Source organism: Homalodisca vitripennis, chromosome 3 (assembly GCF_021130785.1).
Source record: "Homalodisca vitripennis isolate AUS2020 chromosome 3, UT_GWSS_2.1, whole genome shotgun sequence".
In the NCBI taxonomy this organism is placed as follows: Eukaryota; Metazoa; Arthropoda; class Insecta; order Hemiptera; family Cicadellidae; genus Homalodisca; species Homalodisca vitripennis.
In genome coordinates, this window is record NC_060209.1 from 152,914,755 (window position 1) to 152,925,979 (window position 11,225).

At 29.4% G+C, this 11,225-nt stretch overlaps 1 protein-coding gene across 1 annotated transcript in view; it reads left to right on the forward strand.

Moving 5' to 3' along the window:
* Positions 1–10,382, forward strand: part of LOC124358409 (ubinuclein-2) — a 78,016-nt gene extending 67,634 nt beyond the window's left edge. Inside the window, exon 22 of the mRNA XM_046810709.1 lies at positions 1,450–10,382. Coding sequence (XP_046666665.1) covers positions 1,450–1,475 — 26 coding nt within the window. The 3' untranslated portion in view covers positions 1,476–10,382. The remainder of the gene's footprint in view (positions 1–1,449) is intronic.
* The last annotated feature ends 843 nt before the right edge of the window (positions 10,383–11,225 follow it).

Genomic DNA, 11,225 nt, shown 5'->3' on the forward strand with positions numbered 1-11,225 from the left:
CAAAATAAAAATAAATGTGCAGGGTTTCAGAAGCACACATTATACAATTATTAATAATGATAAAATATACTCACTCTTTTTGTTTTTATTGGTGAAAACATTTTCACAACATTTGAGGAGGGAATGTCACTCTCAGTCTCGCTCTCTATTCTTCGTCCTGTGTATCTAAATATAATTACCAGATTTGCTTTTTGGTACTTTCAATATAATGACCACCATAATATATTAATGCACATGTTCTTCATGGAAATTTTGTAATAAATCATAGTCAATCAGTACCAGTAGGTCTAATAAAAAAAATAGTATTTTTTACTCTGATAATCTCAATTTGTTTAATTTCTTTTTCTCCTAAATATTGTTTTCCAATAAACTGTACATGCTTGTTGTGCAGTTACTTGTTTTAAACTCCATAATCTTAGTTTTAACCTTTATTGATTCACGATTTTAGGTTCAGTGTTTTAAGGGTAAAAATCTAACCAATAATCCAGTAATAGCAGTGCTTGTGTTAATACCTTGATGTTTTTGTATCATAAAAAGGCAGCATCCACTCAGTCTGCTGTATGATTGTATAACAATTCACATTCTTTGGCATATTTTCCAGTATTATTCTATTGTGACTCAGATCCATTCCAATCTTGGTGTTTTATTTATAATACATTTCTAATGACAGCTGGGATGTTACAATGTTGCTAAGCACTCAGTTTCGGGGAAAAAACTCCCTAATCACTTTAATTTTTATGTTCTCTTAATCACTTTTGATTTACTTTTGTATTGTTGAATTATTTGAAATAAGAGAGATTCATGTAATGCCGACGGTAAAAGTTACAGATTTAATAAAAAAAAAAAATAGAGAGTTTAAATTGTAAGTAATTCTGGTGACCAAATCTTTTCTCTGGGTATTAAATTATTTATACACGTACATACTTTTTGTAAATTGTTTATTTTTTCATCATCCTGAATCCCTATAATAATTATTGTATGTGAAACTGAGAAGTTGAGATATTTGAGAATTAATTAATAGATAGACATTGATATACAATGGCTTAGAAATATTAATTGAAAGATTACTAAACAAACTATTGTACACTCTACATTTTCCAAATATGTTAAAATAAAAAAATTGTTTCTAATATGTGATTCACAGAAATTAATGGTGTGTAGAAGACAAATCCTAGCTTTCAGTACAGAACTGCTATATGGATTTTTCAATGTGGTCATTGGACATTTTTGTTGCTAATGTCAGATTTGAATCTACTGTAAATTTGTTTTCCGATATGGGTCTATATTGCTAGACTAACATTACAACTTGTACACGTGTGCAATCTGTGGCAGTGATGTACATCAAATTTACCTCAAGAACCAAGAAAGTTTAATCTAAATGTAACAATATTGTAGATAATAGATTTATTTTCTAACAAAATGGTAAGAATTAATATTTTTATTTTACAGGAAATGAACCTCAGCATCAGCAGTGAGAAGACCAACACCCGTCTAGTCTGTCTAGCACCTGAGTTATACTTGTAACTATAGTACTAAAAGTATTCAAACTCATAATTCACATGTATAATACTAATGCATATAGATAAACACCCTCAAATTGAGTACAAAAATAAGTCATTTAAGCAGTAATTTTTATAAAATTTATTTTTTAAAGTTTATTGTATTTTAGAAAGAATATTATTAATTTATCATAACTAAAAAATAGAATCTTTGAGTAATTAAATTTCTATTTTCTCTCTCTGTAACAGAGTATTTTAGGCTGAATATTTTGATTGTGAAGTTTGTGTTTTGTCCAAAATTATCAGCTGTAGTTATATTATTTTGTGTATGTTAATTTGTTATGTGTTCAGATACAGGTAAAATTTGTGTGTTCCTGATGTGGTGATAGTTATGTGATTTGCTTGTTCTGTATTATTCCTTCAGCTGGTCAATAATTTAATTTTAATGCTTACATTATTTTGAAAGATTATAGGGAATGAATTAAATTGAATGTATATTATAAAAAGTACATAAAATATAGATTTCTAAGTTTATTTTGCATGGTTTTAATGAGAAAATCATACATATCTAAACCGAAAACAAGACTCTACAGTCAAATTTAGCTTTAATGGATTGTATGCTTGGCCTTAGTCGACAATGATATCGGTTTTCTACAAATTCTATTTAAAAAGCTTTAGTTTTTATTCATTGTATATTTCTATATTTATTTGTAATAGACAAGTTATCTTATTATGCCCTGGTACGAATTAAGACTTCTAAACTAAAGGTATTTAAAAGTAATAATATTTGTAAATTATTTTTGTTTATAATTATTTAGCTCTAAGCATTTTGATAAGGTATACTATGTTTTGCTATACATATAGTTAGTTGAAGTTAGAAGAGTAAAGATTGTATATTTATTATATATGTTGTGTACTTTTGTGTTTATGAGTAAATGTTTTCTTCCGTTTTAGATTTTGTATTGTGAATATGAAGTTAAGAAAATATTACCAAGAGAAATTTTATTTATTTATTTTTAACTTGTTTGTTTTTCCTTACACTTTCCATTACAAGCTCTAGTTATGTAGCAGGTTATATTGAATTCTCTCATTGATTGTTTTGGCACGTTTATAGAAAAATAAATTACAGAATTTATTTAGAACATTAAACCTTGACTGATGTGTACAGTTTCAACATAAATGCACTGCATCTGCATATTTCCCTAACTTATAACAAATAAAAAAAATTGTGCACAGAATTTTAAAATTGGTATTTTAGGCATAGAAATAGTTGAAATACTTGTAAATAAAATAAGACATAGGCAACTAACTGAAAAATTATTAGTGTGGACTTAAGAAAGATGATTTTGGTTTGGTTTATTTGTTTACTCTGTCTGTTTATTTCAGATTTTAAACAATTTCTTGTTAGTCTAAGAAAGTATTGTGATAAATCAATATAAAAAATCGTACATTAATCAGATAAAAATTGTATTTATGTGTCAAATCTCTGGACAGAGACAAGTTCAGCAATCAGCTTCCCTTCGGTCAACCGTCACTGTACTGTGAAACCTACAGAACAATAAAATGTATTGCTATGAAGTGTGCCTCTATCCAGAGGCTCATCACTAATGATATAGAAGATATGGTGGGGCTGTGGATGAAACTGTAAATATAGACAATTGTGTTCAATTCATAAAAAAAATGAATTATGATCTAATTTAGTCCATCATCTGGAGAGACCAGCAGAAGAATGTATCTTGTGTTAACACATTGAGGTAGTTGTTACTGCAGCCTCTGCAGTCCTGGTGACAGCAGTTAATTTTGGTGACGATATAAGTTTCCTTATAATGTGATAAATGTTTGTTTATGGTAGAGCAAAGAAATAATTTGAAGCATTGTTTAAAAGAAATGCTCTATATTGTTATAAAAAATTTAAATGAACAAAACATTTTATTTAAATCTGTTTTATTTATATAGAATTTTTACAAAAAAAGATTTAAGTGTGTATTTAGAATTTTTCTATTATTCCATAATGTTTTTACCTAGCAGAAAATAATTCATTATACGTTAAAATGTTAACTTTGAAAAGCACATACTTACCACTGTGCTTTTTCAATTATTTCACTAAATTCAGTCACTATATTGTTCTACGGCAAATACATAGTTTACAATACTAAATTTAAAAAGCCGTCAAACTTTTTTTCTAATATATATTTATATAAAGTATATAATTATTCATATATATATGTACGTAAAGTAAATGCTTTGCAATGATACAATTCCAACTTTTATTATTATTGTTCACAATAGTAAAGGCGATAATTGATTACAATAGATCTTGAATATTTTCAGAAGTGAACTGCGTAATGTTACAACTAATTTTATAACTGTAATTCAACAATTAATTACTCAAAAATGTAAAATTGTATTATATGAACATTTTATTAAAATATAAAATATTTTTATATGCATATTTAAAGACAAATATTGTGTTACAATAAATAATAGTAGTGTTAAGATTTTGCTGAGCACTTCTGGAGCTTAAGGTTAGATTTTGTCAAACAGAAACATATTGACAATGTGTCTCTTTTGATAATAAATCAATTGAAAATATAAATTCCGCTAAATTTAGCCCAACCCTACATGTGATAAGTGAACAATCTCACTCCCTAATCCACATCTCCGGTTCTAGTGGTTGTCTTGTAACACCTTTGCTAGGAGAATTCCATAGCCACCTCAAACAACCGTTATTTAGTATTTTATTCATTAGAGATGATGGGCGGAATTTGGTAAGAAGTATTTGTATTGAAATAACCAAATCACAGGCTCAGTTTCATACATTTCATGTGCTACCTTTGTATAAAACTATAGCCATTGTACCAAACACAGCATAAGATTCTTAAAAAGTCACCATTGGGAACTTTGGCGAGTAGCAATCTTCAATGTATATAAATAAATAGTGAGCTACAAGCAAATATTTTTATTTTAATATTCATAAAGAAGAAACAAAGGTTAAATTAAAAATATAATCTGTAGGATTTTGGTGTAACAAGAATAGGAAGAGGGATGAGTTCACTCAATAGGAAGCTTTTAAATCTGCATACTTTGTATTCTATTTTGCAAAATGTACATTATTACAGGTCATTGCATCAACATTGTATATGTTGAAATGTATAACATTAATATTAAGTGATGGAATATATCTACTTCCAGGAACTAAATTGTCTATATAATTGTTTAAATCATGGACCAAATATATTAATAGGCATTTGACAACATTTTAGAAAACAAACTGTTGAACTCCTTGTTTCAAAAAATAATTTTAAACATCTAAAGTTTTTGACATAACCAGTTTAGTGCCATAGTAATAATGCTGGGCAATAAACTTTTATTTTAAAGTATAGCTGACTTAGTGCGAGGTATTGATTGGTATACAATTAAAGTTTTATAAGTAAAAGTCTTTTATACAAGAAAAACCAAATTATGTTTTCAAACCACATTTATTTTTAGATTATACAGTCATACTTTTCTTTATTTTCTACATAATTTCCTTGTTTCTTTAAATATTTGTCATATTTTAAAACTGAGTTTTGAAATTCTTCTTTAAAGACATTGGTTTCTTGCTTTGGCAGCCAGGAATTTATGGCTGTTGAAATATTGAATTTTCAAAAAAATGTTTCTCAGTAAGATATGTTTCAGATGCAAAAAAAGGTGGAATTTACTCTGATCAATGTTGGGTTATAAGTGGGTGATCCAAAACATCCCAGCCAAGACAGTGAATCATTTTCTGAGTCAGGAAAGTAGTGTTAGGCCTTACATTATTAGGAGGAACAAGATTCCTTTGTCATCTGCTGTGTTTTTGTTCTGAATTGCTTGCGGGGCTAGATCAGTGTTACACAGTAGATTTCTGTGTTATGGTCATCCCTTGTGGCATACAGTCTGTCAGAAAAATAGCAAGCCTACCTCAGAACATAGTTGCCACGATCTTGCGCAGTGACATCATTTGGTTGGCTTTAATCTTGAAAGAGAGATTTTGTCCATCCATTTCATTTACTGTTGGTTAGAATCAGGAGTATTATAATGTGGTATACCCACATCTGTGTTGATTTGAATCAACGTGTCATCCTCTTTTTATATAACGAGTCATAAAGGTCAAGGGATTGCTAAATCTCTTTCATTTGTGGTTTTCTGTAAGGAATTTGGTTTCCCATCAAGAACTACAGCACTACAAATAGTGCTTGCTTGAACCACAAGGCAAGTGTCTTTACTTTAAAATGCTCCTCGTTATATGTTATTAAAAATAAAGTGAACAAGTAAATGAAATTGACTAGGATTGGATATATATATCCAACTATCCAGAGTGGTTGGTAAGTATCCATGAATTGAGTGCTGTAAGCCAAATCTGATTATATCCTGGTCAAGGGGTGCTTTCATAAGTACCCAGCGTCCGCTGCTGCAATCAATATTTCTCTCACCATATAAAATAATTAAGTCTGCTGAGAAAAAAACAGTTCCTTATATAGTGTGAAGTATTGAAGATTATTAAATATTATTGATTATTATATATTGATACTTTATTATTTAGTCAAACTAGGAAAGGCCCTTTCCATTTCACAAGTCACCCTGGTTTGTTTCGTTATTTTGTTTTTTTGGTCTTAAAAACTGGATTAGTACACAAAAAGAGTTGTGTATTGGCATCAAGTTTTTTATATTCTGGTTGACAATTTTTCAAAGATAACAGACTTGAGAAGTCCATTGAGAAGAATAATCCTTTTAGGATTACCTCACTAAAATGTGTTATAAAAACTTTGTTATACTGGATTTTGTTGAAAGTCTCTAGCATCAAGAATGGCATTTATGGAATCGTTCCATTATGTCCTACCTTAAACCATTGAAGGAATATTTATTGAGGCCTCTGCAGTACCTGTAGCAGCAAATAATTGGGCAAAAATGCATGGATTTGGTTAAAGCGTTCTAAAACAAAATCCGTAAAAGATAGAGCATTAAATCTTTCACCACTGTTTTTACAGTACAATCTTCATTAAATATACTTAATGCCATATTTTTAATGAAATTATTAATTAAAAAATTAATTTTGTAAACAAAACATACATATTTTTTAAACAATTTTATTATTTTTAGTTACTCTCTAATTAACTCTCTGATATACCTTACCTAAGGTATGAAAATGTATAAACATTTTCTTGCATATATCTCAAACCATATGCTCAAAAATAAAATACAGGTGAATATTGTGAGTAATGATTTTGCTGGACATTTGTTCAAACTTCTTGTTTCCTTAGAAATTCAGATTTTTTAAAATTCTCTACACAAAAGTACTTTAAATAAATTGAAACATATTGTACATTGGAAAAACCCAAATAACCTTCATGTTGACATTCAAGTTCTTCATTCTCGCACAAACCACGAATCGGCAAATGGTTTTTGAGTAAGTGAAATAATTACGACTTCCACACTTGCATCACAACCACTGACATCAGTGTTACCCTTTTAATCACTGTCTAAAAACAAAGAAGAACACTCAGTATTTTTACATCCATTACGATCAATCTCGCAACTAAACAAAAGTAAATACACCTAACCCCGCATATAACAGCTGACAAACGAAACGTTCTCACTAACATGTGGTGAAATTCAGTTCTGCCAGTAACAAAATGAAATTAAATGTATTATCTTCTTAGTAAAGCAACCTGTAAAGATCATGACAATGATGTCTGCCGGATATTTTCAGAACTAGAATCGCCCATAACAATAAAGAGTGGCTAAACATAGAACACGTAACCAGCACGAGACTTGGCATTCAGTCACTCACTAATGGGTTAATTGTTTTAGAGAGGTTTCATCCAGCTTAAATTGACGAGTTTGAAGGAGTGATGAAATCTCCTGAGATGAGACTGGATTATTAAAGAGAACCCTTTTTCTGGACGTAACCTGTTCCACTGCTCCATTATCTTTATTAGCTGTAATTATATAGAGAAATCTAAATCTTTATTCCTAAACCTATCCTTTCTTTTCTCTTCAGGATAGATTTTATTTAGCTAATAAAATGTCACCAGAATAGTGTAATGCCCTAAAGTTTGTAGTCATTGGAAATAATCACCATCTCCTTTTATGCACCTCTTATCATTTACTATGTAGTAGCTATTGGATCTGTCAGACAATACTAAACATGGAGAAAATAACAGTTAATCTACTGAGTTTTTGTTGTGGTATAATCTGTTTTGCTTCTTGACATGCACATATGTTCAGTCTTGAAATTTCAAATTTGTGGGAATAATAATTAGATTTTGTACCTCTTGTTCATGTGATATTATGAGATAAAATGTTCTTGTTTTCAGATTATTTTCCTTAATGACAAGCTATTAAATTTGGAATATTGTTTGTTTTTAGCACAACTTGTCAACCAATTTAAAAAATGCAAAATGGTAGAAATTTAATTCTTAAAGGCAGTTTTAATTTCTAAAACATTATTACATGTACGTTGCTTGTATAAAACGGAAGAAATAAATTTTTATTTTCAATAAACCGACAATTAGTTAACTAGTTTTGTAAATTCTGTACTGTATGGTTGGAAGCCAAAAATACTGAGAACAAATTTCTTTTGTAATGAGATGATTATGTGTTCAGATCTCATAAATACTGCTGTCATTATGGGATAGTTTTGAATGGAAATTCATGAATTGATCCATCATTTTATGTGCAAATGACTTATTTTTATATGTATTATTATAGGAAGAATCTGCTTGAAATTCTTGTAGAAGACTGTATCTACAAAGTATCTGCCTCTATATTTATTATATATCATTATGATATGTGATAAAAACCTAAAATTAGGTTTAAAAAGAACAAAATTATGAAATTTATAATTGAACCAAATGATACTTTATTTCTAGCTTTATATTTCTCTATATTTTTTGGAAGCTGGTTAGGAAACAAAAATACAAGAACTTTTTTTATCATGTGTTGAATTTAGTAATTTCTCAGAACGTTTGCCAAAATTAATCAACTGAAGTGTTTGTTCTGAAGTATAAAAAGAAGGGTTAGGTTTACTGTGTGTTTTAATGCTGAATCAAAAGTCAGCAACAAGTTTGAGATATTGTTACTAGATTTGGTTAAAATTTGAACAATCCTTGGATTAAGTATATATTAGTGCTTGATAACATATATAGAGGAAATGTATTATTAACATGTTCTTTCTTTCCAAAAACTGACTACCCACCCCAAGACTAGACACTGTGCTGCTTGGGAGCCAAAGCAAAGGCCACTGGCCCATAAGGACAGGTAGAATAATGCTAAAAATGGGGTAACCCTCCTTTAAAAAAAAAAGAAAAGAGGGGTGTATAGTATACTATAATTAGACTAATATTTGTATCTAACATGTTCAATCTGAAAGCTTAAAATACTTATATTGATACTCAATTATCAGGTCAAAAAGATAATTGACTGGATAAAACAGACAGAATAACTTATATTACGTTTCAGAAAGTTTTGGAATATATGTAGCAGAGAAATTTGATTTCGGTTTCAAATTTGTTCTAGTTTATGAAAACCATTATAATTATGTGTGTTTTAAAAAGTCACAGCATTTTTGTGAATACGTATTGTATTTTTATTTTATTACATATTTTCTACAATGTTAAGTTATGAAATTTTCACCATAAAAACCAATGTGGCGTATGAAAGAGGCAACTTTGAGTTAGTTTGTAATCTCACAAATATTTTCTAGCTAGATACAAGTACTTTGATGAAATCTTTCCAGTGCTTTTAAACTAGTTTCTTGTCCTGGCATTTGTGTAGATAATTTAATTTCTCTCTGTAGTAGCTAGTTATCTATACTAGCTTAACTTTATTAAGAGCCGGCTCTACTGGCGGCCATCTTTACTAGTTCCATAAGCACAATTTTAGACCTCATGCATCATTACAACCTTATTTTTAGTCGTTTAGTTTTTAAATGTTATTGAGAAAAAGTCTCCAGTTTATTGTAATTCACCATTAAATTATTCAAAAAGCATACATTGTAGAAAATATGTATGAAACGGTTCAATACTTGTTAATTATATTTTTATATGAGACTCCTCCCATAACACTATGATCAAAAATAAAACATGAAAATGAGGTTTAACATTGTTCTTACAGGTGAAAACTCAAGGTCATTTCACTATAGCCAGCTCTTAATTTAATTTATTTCCATCTTGTCTTTCTAATTTGGTTGTTTGTTAATTACTTTCACATTTTTTGTTAAATAGCTCTTTTTTCTTCTGAATTGTTTCTGTACAGTCACTATCAAATGGCGTTGTTGGTAATAAATAAATATCCTGTGACTCCCAGGCTTGATAGAATCTGTTAAATTTTTATACTCAAGATTGTACTAATTCCAAACAACTCTACCACTGTCTTCACATAATATATTGATATTGTAAGTATGTTTTTTGGTAGAAATCCTTTTTATGAGTAGAATTATTGGTCCCGTAGACATTTTTATTTGTGAAATCTATTTAAATAATTTAAAATATTTATAGTAGTACTATTTTTAAATGTTATTTAGAGATTCTTATATAGTTTAAATATGGTAAACTTGGAAGTTGTACAAACATTTGTTTTTTTAATTGAGTTTGGTAGTTGATAAACAAATCCGGATCTCCGAAAATGTAAATAAAATACATGCAATTTATTACTGCCATTGTTTTAAACACTTGATTCAAGATGTAGATATATATAATATGATTTTAACAACACTTGGTTTGTACAGTTGTGTACATACGTTAGACTCATAACCAAGATTACATAGCATTGTTACTGGAAAGTGATATTTTGACAGTTTATATTCATGTAGAAAAAGTCATGTAATGAAAAAGCACAATAAATCATATTGTTTGCTTTTTGCTCATGTGAGTTCTATTCTGGTTTAATCCACGAATTCCTCACCTTTGAATCCATTTGGTCCACTGAATTTTTCCTACAGACAAAGCACATTGATTTTAAAACTTTTTTCATAACAAAATATCTCTCCTAATCCTGTAGATGTAGATGACTTATACTACCAACATGACCACATAAAATATTTTTAGAAAGGTCATAGGACATATACGTTGGCATAGAGATTCATGATTTTACATTGTTTTGTGACTCATAAACATTAAACCAAAAAGCGGACTAAGAATAGTCCACTTGTCTTTTTCAACAAGACTAGTGCGGACAACATATAGCCTGCATCGTCTTCTTGGACAACTTACTTTGCAGCTATAAAATATCTGCTCACCATAAAACAGTTAAATGATGATATGTAATCATGTGTCATTTCCTAGGAAGAAACCATTGCTGTTCCAGTAAAGACTGCAATAAGCCACAAATAGTTTTGTCATCTGGAAGTTAAATACCGAGTCAACCATTTTTAAACCAAGCCAATTTTCTACTAATCTTGGAAAAGTTTATGACTTTAAATTGTTATTCTTACACACAAAGTTCTCTTCTGACAGACCTACTTATTTAAAAAGAAAACTTGAATTGCTGTGACCTAGGGGAACGACAGATTTGGCAGGATGCCACACTGCAAATGCAGCGCATATACATTGATCTGGGTCAAAGACGGTTTGATGTAATTTAATCCTAATGGTACAATGAATTGTCCACTTCTCTGTAGTCTTTCGGGTTACCTTAATTCTAAAAGAAAGCTAGGTCTTTGTTTAAATCTTCTGTGCTAGAACTTACAATTTTCCTGTCTGATTT